This window comes from Orcinus orca, chromosome 11 (genome assembly GCF_937001465.1).
Source record: "Orcinus orca chromosome 11, mOrcOrc1.1, whole genome shotgun sequence".
NCBI lineage: Eukaryota > Metazoa > Chordata > Mammalia > Artiodactyla > Delphinidae > Orcinus > Orcinus orca.
Window position 1 is genome coordinate 67,182,511 of NC_064569.1, and position 22,787 is coordinate 67,205,297.

Here is a 22,787-nt window from a genome sequence, read left to right on the forward strand (position 1 = left end):
CACATTCCCACCAGCAGTGCAAGAGTGTTCCCTTTTCTCCACACCCTCTCCAACATTTATTGTTTCTAGATTTTTTGATGATGGCCATTCTGACTGGTCTGAGATGATATCTCATTGTAGTTTTGATTTGCATTTCTCTAATGATGAATGATGTTGAGCATTCTTTCATGTGTTTGTTGGCAGTCTGTATATCTTCTTTGGAGAAATGTCTATTTAGGTCTTCTGCCCATTTTTGGATTGGGTTGTTTGTTTTTTTGTTATTGAGCTGCATGAGCTGCTTGTATATTTTAGAGATTAATCCTTTGTCAGCTGCTTCGCTTGCAAATATTTTCTCCCATTCTGAGGGTTGTCTTTTGGTCTTGTTTATGGTTTCCTTTGCTGTGCAAAAGCTTTGAAGTTTCATTAGGTCCCATTTGTTTAATTTTGTTTTTATTTCCATTACTCTAGGAGGTGGGTCAATCAGTTAATTTTTTGTCACTTCTGTTTATAGAACTAATTTTTGCTTGGACTTGTATTCATTCCAAAATTTTGCTCTGTGAATGACACTAAAGATAAGTTAGTCTGCTACTATTTCTCAAGTGGCCACAAAGTGATATTCATGGAAATCATAACAGCAATATGAACCCCCATGCCGCAGAGCAACTAAGCCCACGTGCCACAACTACTGAGCCTGTGCTCTAGAGCTCGTGAGCCACAACTACTGAGCCCTCATGCCACAACTACTGAAGCCCGCACACCTAGAGCCCATGCTCCGCAACAAGAGAAGCCACCGCAATGAGAAGCCCACCCACTGCAATGAAGAGTAGCCCCCGCTCGCCGCAACTAGAGAAAGCCCTCATGCAGCAACAAAGACCCAATGCAGCCAAAAATAAATAAACAAATAAAACAAATTTTTTTAAAACTTCTAATATTCTCTCCTGCCCACTAGCAGGAGAGAATATTAGGTTTGACCTCTGCACTTTGAAATGAAGAAGCTGTAGGTTATAGCAGTCAAATGACATAGCTTAGCTTACACATTCACAGGGATCAAACGTAGCAGGTAAAGTATCAAGTCCTAGCTACAGGTTACATCCTACATGGCTCAATGCCAACCATCTAGAGTTTGTGAAACATCTCTTCCTTGGAGAGAGGGTAGACACAAAGCTCACCAGCAAAGGTTTGCTCATGGATTATTTATGGATTGCGTACGTGGAAGATATTACTACCTGAAACTCCTAATCACTAGACTCAGTGTGGGTCCCTGATTTAAGACATGAACTCTTCATTTTAAGATAAATTTATGAACCATGCCTAACAAAACACAGCTGGTCTAAGTAAAAGTGGTACAGAGAAGCATTAGGGTCGATTAAACCATTTCCAGAGATCCATTCCTGTCATCTGATGACACTGCTTGGTTATTTCTTCTGACCGGGCCATGATGGATCAGTGATCCAAAGTTCATTAGCGATTTCAACAGGCACAATGTGCAAGATTTCAGTAGACATAACCAAATTGGATGTGATCCTTCATGATGAAATTGGCTAGCATTTTTTTAAATTTATTTATTTTATTTTTTTTTATTTTTGGCTGCATTGGGTCTTTCTAGCTGCATGCGGGCTTTTCTCTAGTTGTGGCGAGCGGGGGCTACTCTTCATTGCAGTGCGCGGGCTTCTCATTGTGTGGCTTGTTGCAGAGCACGGGCTCTAGGCGTGTGGGCTTCAGTAGTTGTGGCACTCAGGCTCCGTAGTTGTGGCTCGCAGGCTCAGTAGTTGTGGCGCACGGGCTTAGTTGCTCCGCGGCATGTGGGATCTTCCCAGACCAGGGCTCGAACCCGTGTCCCCTGCATTGGCAGGAGGATTCTTAACCACTGCACCACCAGGGAAGCCCCTGACTAGTGTTTTATCCTTTATTTTACTTGAGGCTCTTCTATTTGGAGTGCACTAGCTAGATGAAAGCTTTTTATAGGCCAGAGATAATTGTAGAATATGAATAATATGCCATTTCCCTGTTGCAGTATAGCAACAGTAAATACATTTGCTACAAGTCTTTATGATCATTGACTAATCTGTGTGATTCCCTTTCACCAACCTTGTCCACCTTCTCTCTGTTATACACACACACATGCTTGCACACACGTCCATGTACACACACACACACACACACACACACACACACACACACAGTCTCACTCTAACTCACTCACTGTGTGGCTGGAAAGTCTACAACTAAACTTGAGTTCAAACATAAGTGTCTGTTCATTTGATCCTCCAGGAGAGGAAGTCATGAGGATTGAGACATACTTTGAAATGTTTTGATTAGCAGAGGAAATAAAGTGAGATCAAAGCTTTTGTCCTTCAGTGAGCAATTTAAATCCAGACAAGCAAGAGTCCAAAGGAGATGAGGGCAGGCACTTCTTAAGCTACTGTTGTAAACACCTTGGCGTATCTCTTCACACTCTCCTCTGTGCCTGTCAGCAACCAAGCTGAATCACTCCTCTATCTAGGGCACTTTCCTGTCCTCATTCTGGAAAAGAAATACCATTCAGATCATGAGAAGACATGGCAAATGTAGATTTGTTGCTCTCCATTTTCAGGATAAGAGAAATTGCCAAAGTGACCTTTAAATATCTTAGTTTTAAACGTATTTCATCTTGGAGACATTAACCAAATGATTCAGCAATATGAATTCTCTAATACAGGAAGCAACACACTCAGTAATTCTAAGCACTGCTGAAAATGAGGTGACCACTGGAGCACCCCAATTATATCACCTTTCTCCATTGGCTTTAGCTCCCCGGGTGATGTTATATGCCATACATTGCATTCAACTTGCTCCTTGGAATTGCAGGGCAGTGGGGTCCTTCCCATAGATATAAATCTGAATGAAGAGAATTAATTATTTCATTTTTTCACTCTCAAGATTGTGTTCCTGTTGTAATTATCTTTTTTGCATGCAGAGCGTTTTGCAGTTTTCAAAAGGCTTCATATTATTTTTATACTTAGCTCTTGAAAACAATTTGACAAAGTAGACAAGAGAATCGTAATTACCCTCAAATCCAAACTCCAGATGAGGATTCAGAAGCTTAGAATGGCCATACGACTCATTCAAGATCACGTTCAGTACAAAAGCAGGTCTTTCTCCTAATTTTATGACTTTAGTCTAAATCCTGGGCAGGCATTGATGGGTATGGACACAATCAATACACCATTATTCCCTTAGTCTCTGAGGATCAGATGTGATTGAGGAGTGTTTCCATCTGAAAGACTTCCACTGAAAACTAGAGACCGATTCCACCTACATCCCTACATGGTGAGAGGGTAGAAAGAGGAGGAGAGGATCATTCAATTGTGCAACAAGAATACATGGGTCACAAAAATAATTTAGCTTTTTTCCAGTCACTTTGTTCTCTTTCTTTACTTGTCTGTAGTGAGGGGTTGGCATGAACTGCTTCTAATTAAAGTGTACCGGAACATATGTATATGTATAACTGATTCACTTCGTTATAAAGCAGAAACTAACACACCATTGTAAAGCAATTATACCCCAATAAAGATGTTAAAAAATATATAAATAAAGTGTACCAATTGCAGCTTTCTCCTGCAATTCAGGTGTCAGCTGAGCTCAGCTGATGCTTGGCCTCCCCATCTTCTGTGGAATGTTTGGTGCAGTTCCCTAGTTCTTGTGAGTACCTGCCTGTCACATCCTGAGGCTCTGAGCCTTCTCTCTTGGCTTTTTCGGAGCCTGTACTCCGCAACGGGAGAGGCCACAACAGTGAGAGGCCCGCGTATGACCAAAAAAAAAAAAAAAAAAAAGTAGATAATAGGAACCTGCTGTATAACAAATAAGTAAATAAATAAAAGTTTTTAAAAAGTGTACTCAAAATGTTCAAAGATGATGATTTACCTAGAATTTTTTAAATATTTGAAAATTTCTTTAGGACTAGGTTCTATCACACCATTTTTAAAAAACTGAGTTGTTTCCACATTTTGGGTATTATGATTAGTGCTGCTACGAACGTTTATGTACAAGCTTTCATGTGAACACGTGTTTTCAGTTCTTTTGGATAGATACACAGGAGTAAAACTGTAGGGTCATAGGACCATTCTACATTTAGTTTTTTGAGCAACTGCCAAACTGTCTTCCACAGTGGCTGCCCCACTTTACCTTCCCATCAGCAATGAATGAGAGTCTGCGTCTCCATGTCCTCATTGATGCTTGATATGTTCTTTTTTTTTCATTATAACAGTCCTACTGGGTGGGAAGTGGTATCTCATTGTGGTATTTATTTGCATTTCCCTGATGGCTAACATCATACCTTTTTTTTTTTTTTTTTTTTTTGTGGTACGTGGGCCTCTCACTGTTGTGGCCTCTCCCGTTGCGGAGCAACAGGCTCCGGACGCGCAGGCTCAGCGGCCACGGCTCACGGGTCCAGCCACTCCGCGGCATGTGGGATCTTCCCGGACCGGGGCACGAACCCGTGTCCCCTGCATCGGCAGGCGGACTCTCAACCACTGCGCCACCAGGGAAGCCCCATCATACCATTTAAAATTTTTTTTAATTTTAGTAACAATGAAGTTTGCAAACGAATTGAGGAAATAATTGACAATATTATGGAAACTTTTTCTCTCAGTTTGCTTTAATGTTATTAACTAATTCAAATAATGCCTGGCTTATAAAACTTAACTCTTTGTTGGTGTTTGACTAATGGACTGTTGCCATTCATCATGCCAGAAAAAGACCCCTCCTAATGTACCATATTGCCTCAGAACAGAGTTATTTTTCATATCCCTTATCTTGCAACCTTATCTATTCAGCTATAGTTATACAAATAGTTTTAAATGCCTTCTACTGCCAAATTTAATTTTGATGGATGGAGACCCAGTCTCAAACCTACGAAGAGTGTGATGATGAGGGAACCAAAAAAATGAGACGGATGTTTAAGGACAGGCATATTCTGTTTCACCTTTTAACTTTAACTGGAGATAATAAATGAACACCAACAAAAAAGTCCATATGCAAGAATTTTGCTCATGAATTTGGCATATTCATTGGGGTTTTTTCGGTTAATAACAAGCGGTAACTTTTGAATTCATAAATACCTGATATCGAATTTGTAAGTTGATTAAAGTTAGTTTACTTCATCACTTTCTATGCAAAAGTCTATGCCAAACCCTATTAAAAGTTTCATCAGTTTAGGAATTTCTTATCTGAAGGGTCTGTTTGCCCTCTGCCTCTCCATAATTGTCTTCAATAGAGTGAACGAACGTGATTAATGGGCTGTTTCATTTTTCAGGATAAAGCTTTTTCCTTTTCCCAGCAATGCTAGAAAATTACTTGATTAATATCAAAAAGCTCTCATTCACACACAACCTTTGAATAAACAAGTTGTGATACTTTTGGCAACATGTGAAGAGGTGTTCCTGTAAGTAGGCTATAAAGGAAATTGCCTTTGTAATTAACTATATAAAGAGGGAGCCGATTTTTTGCTTTTTACAAATCTTTTTTTTTTCTTCTCTCTTATAAGTGGAGAATGTATAATGAGATTGGGCAAAAGCAGAATGCAGGATCTCTTTCTTTATGCTAGGTTTCCATTTGTATTTCCCTCACCACTGGAAGCCAGGAAGAAAACTGTGAAACATTTATGAAACTTAAATAGGGTTTCTAGTTCATAAATTTTAGGGCTCTTTAGCATTCCGTTAAAGTGCAGCAACAGGAAGTAATCAATCCCTTGTTGACTGATAGATATCCCCCGCCCCCCCAAAAAATTCCTGATATTAATTCTTTAAAAATCAGAGTCTGGATAACAGCTGTTTTCATGGAGCAGAGAAAAGGCCTTTATGAATAAGAAAGAATTTTAAATGAAAATGGAGGAAAGTGAAAAGAACTAAAATATGTCCTCATCATACAGTAAATACTTTATATACATCCTATTTCATATAGAAAATTAAAGCTACCCTTTATTGCTGCATTGTTAGTTCCCTATCCAGTAGTCATTTCTCTACTAGTTCAACTATTAGAACACCAACTTTGTCATAGATTTTTGCCCAGATCCGGTTGATGGGTTATCATTGGTCCAAGCTAGAGGTCAGCAAACTATGGTCTCCTGGGCCAAATCAGTCCCACCATCTGTTTTTATACAGCCTGTGAGCTCAGATTGTTTTGTACATTTTTGAATGGTTGAAAAAAATCAAAAGAATAATATTTCATCATATGTGAGAGTTATGTCAAATTTCCGTGTCCATAAATAAAGTGCTACTGGAATACAGCACTCAGTCATTTATAGATTGTCTATGGTGGCTAGAATGGCAGGATTGAGTGATTACAGCAGAGACTGTATGGGCTACAAAGCCTAAAATATTTACTATCTGGCCTGTTACAGAAAAAGTTTACCCACCCCTCGTCTAAGCGAATTGTGATAGTACTGTCTCTGGCTTTTCCAGGCTCCAGTCCAGCTGGCAGTGCCCATGTGACAATGAAATGCAAGCAGAGGTCTGCTAGGCGGAATTCTGGAAAGGCTTTGCTTTCTTCAGAAAAGGCTGGCATATTAACTGCCCCTTCAGGTCTTGAATAGGAAAGTGAAATCTGAAGGTGAGAGCAGCCATCTTGCAACCATGGGGTGATGAATATAAAAGCCAAAGCCAGCACCTTAGAGCAAAGGAAAAGACCTGAGTTCCTGATAAAATTGTTAAGCAGCTGAATCAAGGCCGATACCTGCTTATTGCCAGACTTCCTGTTATGTGAGAAAAATCACCCCCATCTGTAAGGCAGTCTTCACTGGGCATTTAGTCACTAGCAGGCAAATGCCTTTCTGACTGACGTGCCCTCTTTCTTTGCTTTAGGCCTAGAACCTATTTGGCCTCAGTTGTATAAGAAGAGTTGTGGGGGCCAGGAGACCCGTCCTGGCATCCGTTCAATAGGCAGGAAGTAGGTAGCCATCTAATCTTTCCACCGGTAAGGTTGCACCTGAATTTGTTCATCCTAACAAACCAGTGTCCTCAGCAGCATTATCTTGGTATTTGGGGAAATGGTTATGAGAACAGTCTATTTCCCTTAGTTACTACAAGTAGCTCACAGCAGAAGGTTGTTTACATTGCTGAGGGTGGTAGCCGCCCTCCCCCTCCCTCCCAGTTAGATAGATGTTCCACCCTCTGTCCTCCCATAAGGTTCAGGTTAGAATGTTATTCCACTCATGACACCATATTCTGAGTATTATGTCAGTTTATTTACTCAGTTCCAAGTGCCTCAAGGGCAGCATCATGTCTTATTCGCTCTGTCACCCTAGCCTCTAGCACAGTGCCTCATACATTATAGGTGATGAAGGGGTGAATGGAAGGAAAGCGGGCAGTACTGTTGTCAGATAAAAGAATGCAATGAGGAATAAAACAAATATATTCTTTAATTTATCAGATATTTATTGAGTCTCTATTATATGCCTTTTTCTGGGCAATGGGAATAGATAAATTGATGAATAAAACCAGCATCATTAGAAAAGCTAACATTTACTGAGTACTTACTAAACTCCAGATACTCTTCTAAGCACTTTATAAGTGTTGGCTTATTTAATTGTAACAAAAATCCTGGTGAAAAACCTGAGGCACAGAAAGGTTAAGTAACTTGCCTCCAATCACACAGTTAAAAGGGGTTGAATTAGGACTGGGATTCATGTCCAGTAGGTCTAATTCCAGGATACTACTTACTTACTTACTTACTACTATACTTTCAAGCTACTTTTCTGATGTATTAGGTGCAGAGAATATAGTGTGAAGGCTACTGCCCTCCATTATGGAATTCCAAAGCAAAATAATATAAGCTACAGTTTGCATGATGGAGATCTAGATCCAGCCTGCTGGGTTTCAAGTCCTGCTGCAGCATGAATTTGGCTGGCCAAAATGTTCGTTCACGTTTTTCTGTAAGATGTTGCAGAGAAACCCGAACGAACATTTTGGCCAACCCAATATTTGAGTATGTTAATTAACCTCTCTGTGCCTCAGTTTCCTTATTTGTAAATTCGAATCATAATGATATCTAACTCACAGGTTTGTTGTAGGGATTGCATGAATTAATACATATAAAGTACTAAAGACAGTGCCTGGCATTTTTTTATGTGTAAAACAATGGTTGGATGTCATTACTGTTGCTGTAGTGGGTAGTTTGGTAATTACTACATTGTAATAATACTAACAATAGCTGTTGCTATTGTAATACACTCAGGGGACATGTAGTCAGACCATAAATGATCTCACAAATAATTTATAAAGTGATAAGTAGTGATTAAGTGTTGAACAGGTATATTAGAGTTCTCCCAAGAAACACAACTAGAATGAATAGGATATATTGGCTTATGAGGAGAATTGGCTCACAAGATTGTGGAAGCTGAGAAGTCCCAAGATCTTCTGGAGACTTAGGGGAGCTGATAATACCATCAGCTGGAACAATACCATTCCAGTCCAAGTCCAAGTTAAAGTCCAAGAACCAGGAGTGTGAAAGGTGTAAGTTCCAGTCTGAGTCTGGGTCCAAAGGCAGCAGAATAGTTATGTCCCAGCTTGAAGACAGTCAGGCAGAGAAAGCAGATTCTCCCTTACTGAACCTTTTGTTCTGTTCAGACACTCATGAAGTTCACCCATGGGAGGGCACTGTGTTTTATTCAGTCTATAATCCAAATGTTAATCTCGTGCAGAAACACCCTCAGAGACACATCCAGGATAATGTTTGTCCAAATGTCTGAACACCCCATAGCCCAGTCAAGCTGACATGTAAAATTAGCCATCACAAGTTGTACACACACACTCACACAAATATCCATACCAAAATAAGGAGGAAATACTCATGACAGTACAGTCCATGTTTCTGTAACTGGTCACATGCTTGTAGCTGATATTTATGCCTATCTTCTTCTACCACCGATTCTGTATTTTCTTTGCCTTCAGCAAGTACCTCAGCTGGTCGTGATTCTTTACCTGGTGGAGTGACCCAAACCTTTATTCCTGAAGCTTCTGAGCCATTAGTAGTGCTGCCTGGATTAGGTTGTTGACGTTTTACATTGATCTTAATCACAGAGCATGGTAATAGTAAGAGACGCCCTACAGGGTCTCCTGTATTCTAGACATGCTCTTCCTTACCTCCATTATAGAATAATAGTCCAATTTCCCTTGATAGTCAGGGTCAATCACCCCAGCCAACACCATAATTCCCTTCTTTACTTGTTGATTCAGAGGCATGAGGAGTATAAAGTGACCAGGTGGCAGTCTTAACTTCCAGTTCAATGGAATTATTGTGTCTCCTGGTAAAAACATTCTTCTCTCTGGATAAGACCTCTAGGCTGGTAGGGCGTAAGGTCAAGAGAGCAGGAACCAAAAACTTTGCCAGTGGGTCACTAGGAGTAATGATGTGTAGTGAATTTCCCATTTTTACCCTTTGATTCCTGGGCTCATGAATCCTGGCTATTGGAGAGACAGCACCATATATTGGATGCTGATTCTGAGCATATACAGCCTTCTGGAGAACCTAGCTGCAGTCCTGCAAGGTATTGCCATCTAGCTGTCACTGTAACTCAGTCTTCAAAAGGCCATTTCACCCGTTATCAAACCAGCTGATTCAGGATGACCAGTGAATTACATGAGCATGGGCCCATTGCCAATCTTCACTTGCTGTGAATTGAGTTCCTTGATAAGAAGTAATGTAAAACATGGCAGTAGATAAGGCATTCTATAAGTCCACGGGTGGTGGTTTTGCAGAAGCATTTCAGGGAAAGTAAATCCGTATCCAAAGTAAGTGTGTATTCCAATAAGAAAAAAAATGCTGCCCTTATTATGATGCAAGCCATCCAATATGGTCAACCTGCTACAGGTAGCTGGCTGATCACCCTGAGGAATGGTACCATATGGGGGGCTCAGGGTTGGTCTTTTATGGCTGGCAGATTGGGCACTCAGCAAGGCCATAGCCAGATTGGCTTTGGTGAGTGGAAGTCCATGTTGCTTACACCATGCATGACTTTTATCCTGGCCACCATGGCCACTTTGTTCATGAGCCCATTAGGTGATGACAGGGGTGGCTGGGGAAAGAGGGTGATTCGTACCCACAGGATAGGTCATCTTTTCCCACTTAGTTATCAAAATGTTCCTTTGCTAAGTCACCTTTTGGTGAGCATTCACATGGGACACAAATATCTTCACATCTTTGCCCACTCAGAGAGGTCTATCCAAATATTTGTCATCAATTGTCCCCAGATTTCCTTGTCATCAGTTTTCCAATCATATTCCTTCCTGACCATCCAGCCAAACCATTGGCCATAGTCCGTGAATTGGTATGTCTGCACGTCTGGCTAATTAACTTTCCAAGCCAAGTGAACATCCGGGTACACTGCCTGAAGCCCTGCCCTCAGCGAGGATTTCCCTTCACCACTGTCCTTCAGGGATGTCCCAGCGAGGAACTGTGATCCTGCAGCGTCCACTTCTAGGAGGTCCCTGCATATTGTGCAGAACCATCTGTAAATCAGGATTCTCTTCCTCTGTCAACTGAATATAGGGAACTCCCCGTGAGGCCATAGATACAGGCTGAGAGAGAAAAGGTGGTGTAGCAGGAGTGCACCATGAGAATTTGGGAGGCAAGATAGGTGACACAATACACTTCTACTTCTTTTCCCCTTGAATTGAAGATGATCCCTGGTGCTGTGTGATCAAGTGGTTAGCTATGTCTATTACACCCACATCAAAGTTATTGCTCATATAAAGACTTTCATTTTACTTTATGGCCACATTCTTTACCAACCTCCTGGATTTTTAAAAATTGTGCTTTGCATTGTGTTAATGTTTACTATGCTGAGGAGACCATATAATGTTGGAAAGACATGGATACATTCATCACTGCCTTGGGGAAATATGTCTGATGAACAGGGACGAACAGTCTTGGCTTGAACACATTTCCATTGAGCAGAGAGCAGGATTTTGAGACCTGGGGGCTAGGCCAGGAGAGGAATGGATCCTGAAGGAGAAAGGAGAAGAAGGCTCTATATGCTTCAGCGAAGGCCTGGGAAAGCTGGGAAGACCCAAGCCTGGAGAGTCAGACTTACTCAGCCATCAAGTCCAAGCACTGGAGGTAGAATCAAAAGCCAGCATAAAGAGCCCTAAATTAGAAACTGGATCCAGCCAAGCGGTGGGTGAAAAGGCCTGAGCAAATCAAGGTGGTTCACGCCATTGCTGTAAAAATTCCCGAAGTGTTCCTGGTTACTTCTTGTGGACCTCAGCCTGGCTGTACTTCTCCAGGACATGCAGTGTATGATGTCCATGCAGCACATGATCCTTTAACATATAGAGGAGAGTGAAGTATAGGGCAGAGAGGAGAAGAAGCATCATTTATATTCAAAACATCACATTTTTTAGAGCCCTAAACTATTTCATTTGCTCATGCATTTTTCACTTCTCTATAGGGCTATTTATACTTCATTCATTCATTCCTTACTTATCCCTTAAGTTATGGAGAAGATTTAAAAGGCCCTATGTAACAAAAAGAAATAATTCAATGGAATTAGAAGTGGAGAATTATGAAAAAGAAAACATGAACACAAATGGAAAACTGAAACCAAGTAGCAAGTCAGGGAACCATGTTTGTGTTTAATTCCTCAATATAAATGAAAACCCTCAAGAAAAATGTGATGGAAGCCCATCTCATAATATCTTAATGGGTGATACGGTCAAAATGCAGACTAAATTGGGTATTCAAGAGCCGAGATGTCTCATCCCAGCTCCGTCACCCCCTTCCAATCAACGACGAGCCCTCGGTTTCAATTACCTCTCACATAAAACAATAATCATTGCTTAGTGAAAAGAGCCAAGGTTAAGAATCAGCAGTGTCTAGATCTTTCTCTGCCACCTGACCTTGGAAAATTTATTAAACCTTTCAGATCCTCAACTTTTTCATCTGTTAAATGGAAATCATATGGAATTTAGACAATATGTGATGCGTGTAGTAGAACACACCATGACATTTGCAAATGTTCTATCACGGTGGCTGTTTAAAAATAAGGTATCGAAGCAAGTGATCTTGAAGGTCTCATATAGTTTCAAATTCAGATTCTTTGAATTAACTCTTTATCATATGAAATTTTAATAACCATTACTCTTTTATCAGTGTTTGCTAGAAAAATTTATCTGTGAATCACACAACCAATTATATTCTTGGCATAACCACTAGGGAACTCAAGAAAAATAAATGCAAACTGACAGCAAAACTGACTATAAACGTTTGTAAATCCTTATAAAAGAACAGGCTGCAGATGAAAAGCTTTCCTTGGTTTCAAATGAAACTAAGTTTGAGACAAAAATTTATAAACCAAAATGCTGCGGTGTAAAGGAAAAGCACATAAGAGCTCTTTAGCTCTTATGGGAGATGCTTTCTCCCATCGTCTGTTTTGCAAAATACAATAATAATCCTAATAAAGAATTAATTGGAAAGCTACTTTGGATCACAAGGAATTATGACAAAAGGATAACTTTTCCAATGAATGTCATTGAAGTTTATAGGAAGAAAAACCACTTTTTCTAGGGGAGATGCTGGTTTGTGGGGGGATGGGCTGAGGAATACTGGTTCAGAGAGGAGTCTGCAATGAATGGTCCTGATAGCTTCTTGGATGCTGCCAGAAGAATAGAAAAAGAATTGAAGATGGAATAAAGACAGGATATACCACGTATTAAAGACCTATTTAGTGATCAAAACTGCATCAGAAGCTTCACTTTGATTTCTTACTTAAGCCTTACAATATCCTAAAAGGGTAGTTCAGTTCTTTTTAATCTAGTAGGAGGGAATCAAGATTACAAGAATTACAAGGATTGAGTAACTGCCCAGGATTCAACTGGTGGTAGATAAGCGATAAACCATGATTAGAAAATGAGCTTGTCTGACTATAAAACTTATGCCGTTTCCCCTCTGCCAGGCCGAGAGAAGGTTTCTCTTGGGAAGCCAGCTGCAAACCTATTTCAGCCGGGCTGGACTACTATTTATCACCACCACAGTAGCTGCCATCCTCATGATTGGGATACAAAGCATGTAGCTGACCAAGCACAGGGAATAGTGTACATCTGTTCCTTTATCTCCTTGGGGGGTGCCGAGGAGGGAAGCAGCAGTGGTGAAAACCACCTGAGGCAGGGCACAAGGGTGCCTGTGGATGGCATCTTACCGTTCCTTTCTCTCAGCTTCTCTGAAGAGAGGGGAGAGGTTACTGATAACAATAATGTTAAAAATATCTTTACACAAACAGTATTTTTATTATTCATAGAGAATGTCCGAATATATATGGAATGTATCCACATTATTATATATATATTTATATATATTATTTATGTACACATTATTTTATTTATATGAAATACCTTATTTTATATATGAATATATATATAATATATATAAATATTCATATATAAAATAATGTGTATATATTATTCATATACATTATTATATACATACGCTATTCTATTCCTCTTCATGGCCATAATTCGTAGTTATGAAGAGGATATGAAAACAGAGAAATCTGAAGTCTAAAGTGCTAGCAAGTGACAGACACAAACACGAACCCAGGTCACCTAACTACCTTCTGTTACAATCCCAGCACTCACTAGAAGATGTCTGCCTGTTTTAATATAATTTGCCAGTTTCACAGGGCAATTGCAAAGCTGACTTCCTATTTGAAATTAAGATTCTTTACTTCCTCAGAAGAAAGCTTCTATATACAAAATATAATGGCATAGTAATAAGCTCCCCTGAGTGTATCAACCCTCTATGCCCACCCTCAAATATTACCCCTCTTTTGCTTCCTGTAGTGTCCAAAGTAAAAATCAACAGGAATAGTTGGTGACTGGGAGAGCATAGAAATTGGAAGTTCAAAACAGTTGAATAACGTATAAGAATAAGTCCTTTTGAATGGTGAAATCTTGGTTTAGAAATACTTCCTTTTTGGAAGAGATGCTAGGGTGGGGAGAAGGACCCTGTTATTTAGAGACAGACTGGGGACTATGAACAATCTCTCCTTTTCAGTTTCTTGTCTTTGAAAATGTGTGATGCTGCTAAAATAATTCTCAGCCAATTGAATATCCATTGAACAAAAAACATAGATGACATTTTTTTAGATGAAGCCTCTCTGTTTCATGCTAATTATATCTGACCACCGATATCTTGAGAGCAGTGCAAGGTATTCATGGGCGGTGTATGAGAAGTTTGGTGTAAGAAATTTCTATCCACCTTGTATTTGCTGACAACAGATGAGAACACAAACACAATAGGAAAATTCCTTTGGGGACTCCTGATCAATCATGTAGTAAAATGTGGGATTTGTGTACAATAATTTATTCATGTTTATTTCTTTGTTGAAGAATATTAAACGTAAAAAATTGGAACATCAACGCAGTTCATCGTAGATGTTCAAAATTATAGAAGTGGAGAAAAGAAAACATCTATGGCAATGATTCTGAACTAGTACTGAATCTGAAACATTGCTTGATCTCAAATTACATCTTTTAAATCAACTTGGGAAATGACATAGCCATATTTAATTCCCCCGAGAAGAATAGTTCAGTTCCAACCATCTGCTAAATTAAGCAGCAGTGATTATAATGAACATTTACAACAGGCCTGATACAAAAGGGGATAATAACTTTATGCATAAGACAAAGTCCTAGGAGGCTACTGCAATCTCAAAGATGAAGATGGAAATTAGGAGAACAGATTTTACAGTGTACTGGAACTCTAGGAGTGGTGAAGGTCAAAGTGCAACATCACATTTCCTTAAATTTTTATTTCATTTTAGGAAAAATGGTCACCAAAGTCTATCAAACTACCAGTTTTCCAGATTTTTCTTTTACCATGTCTCATCAGATCACTAGTTTTTCTTTTTCCTGATGGTAACGGAGATTTTGTTTTCTTGTTTATTGTCCCTTCCTCTGTGCAGGTACAAAAGTTTTCAGCACAACTTCTAACAAATGTAAGAAGACCAAAAAATTAAAATAGCTGGTCTCCTAAGGACCAATAACCCTGGAAGATGTGTCATTAATGAGTCTAGCAGTTTTCTTCTTTGGTCCTTGAATGGATGTTCAATGTTTCTGCAATTTTCTGGCAGTGTTTATTTACGCGTGCAGGTCCACACACATTTTCCATGAAACTAGTTGCCTCAGACTAGTATTATTGAGGTGAAATAGTAATAATAAGTTTTTCAGCCTTGCCTGCCCTGGAATGTTGCCTATGTTTATTCTTCAACCAGAGAAACTGTTTTCATAGCACAGGATCACATTATTAAATATTAGCAGGGGCTCCTCATCAAAAAAGAAAAAAAAAATTGTATTTGCACGTGGCTCCAAGTTCACAGAAAATAAAATGCCTTAGAAGTTCTTTTTCCTCCAAATGCCAACAGAGCTAATATGATAGGGGCACTAAGGCATACTGGGACAGAGCTAAGTGATGTTTTAGATTTTCAAAGACATAGTTCTGATTGTGTTGCTGCCTCCACCACAGACAAGATTTGAAAGCTTGAGAACAGGGGAACCTCCCTCTCCTTCCTCACGCACACGCCCACTGCCGTGGAAGATATGAGTCTTCCCAACAGTCTCACTCATGAAATGCCTTCCCTGAACTTTACAGTCTATGGAACAAAGAGGTCTGGAAATTGATTAAAGGCACTAATTATTGTAGTTGCATTTAGAGGTGTGATTGACAGGACAGATCTCAGGGAAAACACAAATAGTCTCTCCTACTCTAGCAACTGCTCATATGTTAATTTACTAGAATTAAGCATGTTCAGATTACATAATGCAAATAATATTCAGTTTAGGAATACTAGTGAGGTTAATATACACAGAGGTCTTAAAGGGCCTTTCTTTTTTTTATATCACTAATTTTACCTAGCAGAGTCTTTAACAAGGCTTTCTTCTTTCTTAATGCCATTTTGTAGGGATATTGGGATGATTCATTTCAAATAATATTGAACTCTGTGAAACCCAAAGACCCATGAGAAGATGTTTGCCCATCACCCATTCATTTATCCATCCATCCATCCATTTATCCATCCATCTATACATCCATACATCCATCCCCTAAACATTTATTCACTCATCATATATTTCTTGAATCACTACCATGTTTCAGGCACATACTGAGCAAGAAAGATATAGTTTCTGCCCTCATGTGGCTTATATTCAAAATAGAAAAGACAGCATATTGAAAAGAATGATTGATCGGGTATTTTTGAGAGACACTGTGTTAGGTTTGGCAAAGAGGCAAAGTTTTCCCTCGGATGTCACTCCCAAGGACTTAATATCCTAGGTACATGGCCTCCTAGCCTTTGTAAAGTTTCCCACGTTCCAGTAGTGACTCTGAGGCAGGAGTCTCCAGACCCGAGAGACCACATGGGCTAGTCCAGCTGATGTCTCTGTGGTAACCAGGGAGGACAGATGCCAGACTTAATGATAAGCAGGAGTGGCGAGAAGAGGGAAGTGCCCAGTGAAAATGCCGGCAGTGTGCCAAAGCCACACAGATGATCGCTATTTTTGCAGAAAGGTACAGTATGCCTCACGTGAGAAATGTTAAACTGAATACAATTCCGCTTGCTTAAATGGCAGGGGACAAGGATTTTTACCTGCTCTTTCAGTGAGGCTAACTAGAGAAGCAGTGAATGCACGTCAGCTGGAGAGGAGGAAATAGGTGACACGCTGATTCTGGATCACCCTCACCTCTAGAGGCCACAGCCCTCTGGGGGTTTGGCTTCCTCCCTGGGCCATCACAAGGAAGTGCTTGTAGGATCCACAAACTTCTCTTCACTCCGCAGTCTGTGGGTTCTCTCCCTGCCTCTCCCACCCTGTGGTTGCAAATGCTGCTCTGGAAGACAGCAATACAATCGCAAGTTAGCAAGCATGTACAATCTACTTTAATGTCTGTAGACTAAAATTTGTCTTTCTACCTCAGCCTTCCCAATAGGTGCTCCATGTTGAACTAGCTCTTCAATTTTGAGGCAATATTTGCACTGTCTTGAAGAAGAACCAGGTTCATAGCCGAGTGCATCTTCTGGAAATGAATGCATTCAATGAATTATTTATCGAGACTCTTGGGTATATTACTGCTGCCTTGACAATAGCTTTGGGTTTTGAGTGAATTATGGGGTCTAGGGTACTGGCCCCAGAGAATGTCTTAGGAGGTCAGGAAAGTAATATGTTTTATAACATCACTAGGGTAACTGCAAGAGGTGTGAGAGAACTGGTGGATTTAAAGAGTTGCTTCTTCAGACAGCTTACGTTTTCATTTTCTATGCCAGGTTTATGTCAAAAATGATATTTTGGCAGTGAAATAACAGAATAACTAAAGCAACTAGGCAAAATGTGGGAATTCAGTCAATTCAGTGATTTAGGATCAGGTAGACAAAATAACTCATTTTTAAAAAATAATTTTTGAAGGGAAAGATATTTCTGGATGTTTTATTCAACTCTGCACGTATACATAGCATAAATAAGGATTTTCTTAGGAAGTAGATGACTTGCAGCAACTGATCGGTTAAAAACAGATGTTTTATTGAAAGCCATAGATTGTTTGCAAACTTGAACTCTCTTTGCCTTAGATCTGCCCTTACTTCAAGATCTAACACACTTTCTATTTCTGTATTTTAGATAAAACTAATGGCATAGACCTATGCTTTCCAGCTCTGCCACGTCACATAGAATTATGAAAATATTTCACTTATCTAGTCTTCATTCTGTGATCCAGTGACAATATAATCAAGTGTTTGTGTGATAGAGCAGCAATAGTAATAAGAGTTCTTTGTTTCTATGATTCTGCCCCTACTCACTCTGTGATAAATTGATACCTTCTCGCAAGGGCTTGTAACTGTAGAGCTCCTGCCTAAGACACGACATTCTGCCATTCTGGTCACTCCTCTGATCCTCCCCATGATGTCTCCTGTCCCTCAAAAGGCTAGTGTTTGGTTCCACATCTGGTTGGTCTTGCTTGTGGCTCAGACCATTGTGTGTCCCATTCTTTTTTTTTTTTTTTTTTATGCGGTACACAGGCTTCTCACTGTTGTGGCCTCTTCCGTTGCGGAGCACAGGCTCCAGATGCACAGGCTCAGCGGCCGTGGCCCACGGGCCCAGCCACTCCGCGGCATGTGGGATCTTCCCAGACCGGGGCACGAACCCGTATCCCCTGCATCGGCAGGCGGACTCTCAACCACTATACCACCAGGGAAGCCCGTGTGTCCCATTCTTGTTCCATCCTGCACCAACTATCACACCAGATGTGGAAAGTTGACTTAACATCAACCTGAACCACATGTATTCATATGGGCCCCAAGGTCTTGCTGCTTTATGCCCTCAGTATCTCACAGGTCTGTGGCAAAGTGGTTCTCATTTTATTATTATTTGCCTAACACTGGTTCTCTGACACTTTCATTCTCCAGTGACTATTGATTCAACATGTATGTGTTTAGCATTGTGCTTGGTGCTGGAAATAGAGTTTTGAGCAAGACAGACACAGTTTCTGTCCTAAGGGGGCTTAGAGTCTAATGTGGGTGATAGGTGCAAACAAGTAAATCAATCAATAAATTATTGTTTAAAGATAGATATTGAAGAAATAATTACAAATGTAAGGGATGTTGCAAAATGGGAAGTAAAGAGTGGTATGAAAGGGTATATTGAGGGGAAATTAAACAGCCTCAGAGGGTCAGGAAAGGGTTCCTGAGGAAGTAACATTTAAGCTGAGATCTGAGAGCTGAGAAGGAATTAAATAAGTAAGTGACCATGGGAAAAATTGGAGGAAAAGCAATGGTGCCTCAAGCCATGTTCAAAAATGATATTCTGGCAGTGAAATAATTAACAGAATAACTAAAACAACTAGCTAAAATGTGGGAATTCAGTATATTCAGTGATTTAGGATCAGGAAAATGTGTGAAGACCCTGCATTCCCAGAGATCCAACTCCATTTGAAGAGGTCAAATGAGAGCACTGTGTTTTCTTTAACGAGGCTGGAAATACCAATGAAAACCAGATCAAGGGGGGCCTTGTAAGTCACAGTAAAAGGCTTAACTTTTATTCTAAGATAATGAGAAACACTGAAAGCTTGATTTAAAATATTTTAAATTATTAAATATTGTAAAATGACAATGTAAAAAAATAATACATTAAATACCTCTGTTGTCATCATCGAGCCTAGTATTTTGCATTTGCCTCACAGAGTTTGAAGAAATAAAATATTTCACTTCAGCTAAAATCCCAGACTCATGTCCCTTCTTCCTCCCTGTCTTTCCAGATAACCGCTATCCTGAAGTTGGAGTATATCAGTCCTATGTAATGATGTAGTATCTAGTGAAGCTCAAAAAGTGCAATCCCCATGACCTTGCATTTGTCTTTTAGGTATCTATTTTAGAGACCTCACATATATGCACAAGAGACATTTTCAAGAAACTTAATCACAGCATTTTTTTTTTTTTTTTTTTTTTTTTTTTGCGGTATGTGGGCCTCTCACTGTTGTGGCCTCTCCCGTTGCGGAGCACAGGCTCCGGACGCGCAGGCCCAGCGGCCATGGCTCACGGGCTCAGACGCTCCGCGGCATGTGGGATCCTCCCGGACCGGGGCACAAACCCGCGTCCCCCGCATCGGCAGGCGGACTCTCAACCACTGCGCCACCAGGGAAGCCCCAGCATTTTTTATTACAGTGAAAAAGTGGGACTAACATAATAGTCCTCAGTAGAGGGGTAGATAAAGAAACCCTGGTTTAGTCATACAGTGGAACCCTGTTCATGAGTTGAAAAAAAGTGCCTTGGAGCTTATGAATTGTTGAGGATAACATTTAAAAAATAAGATGTTTAGTTAAAAAGGCACATTCCAAAGGAATATCTAGGATATAGTTCATGTATAAAAAATTTAAATACATAAATAAAATGGTATCTATTATTTATGGAAGCAAATATATATAGTAAAAATGTAAAAAAAACATTCAAGCTTCTAAGCAGGGAGATATACAGTAGAAATTGCATTTTATAAGCTCAGTCTGGCTTCAGTTTTAAGAATGCAATCACAAGGGTATACCAGTAGAGTATATTACAATATATTACTCTATTATATATATTATAGAGTATATTACAATATATTACTCTATTATATATATTATAGAGTATATTACAATATATTACTCTATTATAGTCGAGTAGTTGAACAATAACTGGAACTTTGATTAGGGAGCAATGTAGACAGATTCTAGAGCTATTAGAAGGTAGAATTTTTAGGATACATGTTTGGCTATGAGGGTGTGAAGGGTGGAAAGGAGGCAAGTGACTTTCGAGTTTCTGGCTTGAATAACTTGGTCACTTGTGCTTCTATTTACTGATGCAGGGAACAAGGATTGCATTGACAGCTCTGGGAATGAGTGGAGGTAATAAATGCAGTGTTTGAAAAGTGAATTTGGGTTGCTTTCTTCAACTAGAGAAGTCAGGGATAGATGGGAAATGGACCTGATGGTCAATAGAGAATTCTGAAATGGAGATAAAGTTTGAGGAGGTCATTCAATTTGTAAGAGTAGGTAGAATTGATTAGACACACAGGATGAGAAGAAAATATGGCCTAGGACTGAGTCCTGAGAGACATTAAAATGTACTGCTGTCAATGGAGGCGGAGAGGGAGAGGCCATAGAAATACGGGGGGAAAAGAGATGGGAGAGAATATGGAATCAGAGAAGCCAAGGAAGCAAATTATTTCCAGAAAAAGGGAGCAGCTAACAATTTTGAATGCTGATGATACTTCAAGCAAGAGAAGGGGTGAAAAGTTGGATTTGGGGATTTGCTGTCTTGAATTTTGCTCTATAGAAGTCATTAGTGATATAAAAGTGAGCATATTCAGAAGAATGGTTGGGCTGAAAGCCATTTGGGGTGGGTTGAGAAGTAAATGGAGGAGTAGAAGTGGAGATAAGCAAGAGGAAGCGACATCTTATATGAGTAGTTTGGGAAGGAAAGGACAACCGTGGGTAAGAACTGGGGGACTAGGAAGCTAGGGTGAAAGGAATAACTGTTTTGTTTTTGTACATTTGTTTCTTTAAGATGAGGCAAATTTGAACGTGTTTAAATGCTGCTGGGAAGGATTCAGTAAGGAGGAAGAGACTGAAGATATAGAAAAAAGAGAAGATAACCAATGGGTGAGTTTCCCCAAAGAAGGTGAAATTCAAAGCATTCTACAATGATTTATTGTTGAATTAATTGATGCATGAATAGGAAGAAGGATGTCATTTCTCCAGAAACAGCAGTAAAGCATAAAAAAATGGCCGTGGTCATCAATAGGTTTACTGATTTGGGTAGCAGTGAGCCGAGGGTTTTGATACCTGATCGCTTTTGTTATCTCTCTGAGGTGGGAAGTGAAACCATCTGCCAAGAGAAAGGAGAGGGGTAGGACATGGAGGTTTTAGGAGAGCAGAGTTTGCAATAGTTGTGGAGTGTTGGAATGAATTCTGGATCAGGAAACAACGTAGGATTTCTGTCACTTTTTAGTTCCAAGTTGAGGTTGGAAATTGTGAATTCATGGTGGTGCAAATGTTCTTGGACCACACTTGTGTATCTACGCTCTATTCCCTTTGGATTAATTCTTTCACAAGAGTCTCCTCATTTCTTCCTACAGACAGACTCCCATTCCAGGTGTGCCACACATGTCTGAATTTGCAGTCAATGTAAGGCATAGGTCAGTTTCAAGGAGCCAATGCTGTTTTCTTAAACTATGTCCAGCATATTTGAAAGAACCTTATACAATGGCAACATTCTAAGGCTTAGCTATCTATAACTGTGTGAGAAGCATTCATGGACTCCCAAATTTGTTGGGTTTTTAAGCCCTGAAGGAAGAATTGGGTATTTAACATTTTAGCTCTCTATAAATGACAATGTGAGAATAAAGAGTTCCATTTTTCACGGACAATTTATATAGTCTGTGACACAGGTTTCATCAACCCTGGACTGGAAATACAGAACCTGTGGTGTGCCTTCTTAAGTATGGCAGTGTTTATGTTATGCAAATTTTTATCGTTGTTGTCATTTGGTCATAGTCTTAGTGTGGGAAAATGTCATAAGTATTCAGAAGTCTGGGAACACTACAGAATATTCTCGTATGGTTACTGTGGTCTGATTGAGTCAGCAGCATATTGACACACATTCGCTTTTCCATAGATTCAAAAGAACCAATGTTTTCTTTTCAAAAGTGACCTCATCTTCCATCGTAAACATCTCTACTCTAAGGCCTGGTGAGAGAATTCCTTGGAAACCAAAGAACATTCAGTCATTTAATGTGTATGTGGGTGTTTTTCTCTTTAATTTATGAAGTCCTTTGAGCGAGTAAGTTAAAAAGTGGTGTGTTGGTATTCCACAGTTTGTCATTTTTGAGGCGAGTTTATTTCATTAGCAAGTCTATAATTTAAACAGTGTTCGTGATCGTCTATGAAACTTTTAGTTATATCTATGCCATGCAAACTGGTTGAACCGTTTTCACATGATTTTGATCAGAAGGGTATAGAGCAGTAGAATGATCACCAGTTGTGGAATAAGAACTCTTGGGTTCCACTTCTAACTCTGCTCCTAACAAATATAATCTGGAGTAACTCTTTATCTGAGCTCCAGTTTCCTGACCTGTGAAAAGAGGAGTTTTATTAGGTGATTTTTACAATATTTTCTAGATCTTAATCTCAGTTTTAGAAGTTGACACAGCTGTTTGGCAGCATGAAAATAAAAAGGCTAAACATTATTAATTCTTATATGGTACAATCAAAAATGTGCATGTTCAAGCCTGGGGTTTAAGTTCATAGGATTTATTCATTCA

General features: G+C 39.7%; 1 protein-coding gene across 1 annotated transcript in view; it reads left to right on the forward strand.

The window, feature by feature from the left end:
• TMTC2 (transmembrane O-mannosyltransferase targeting cadherins 2) overlaps nucleotides 1-21,127 on the forward strand; it is a 420,660-nt gene extending 399,533 nt beyond the window's left edge. Inside the window, exon 12 of the mRNA XM_033407136.2 lies at nucleotides 21,032-21,127. Coding sequence (XP_033263027.1) covers nucleotides 21,032-21,046 — 15 coding nt within the window. The 3' untranslated portion in view covers nucleotides 21,047-21,127. The remainder of the gene's footprint in view (nucleotides 1-21,031) is intronic.
• Nucleotides 21,128-22,787: the final 1,660 nt, after the last annotated feature.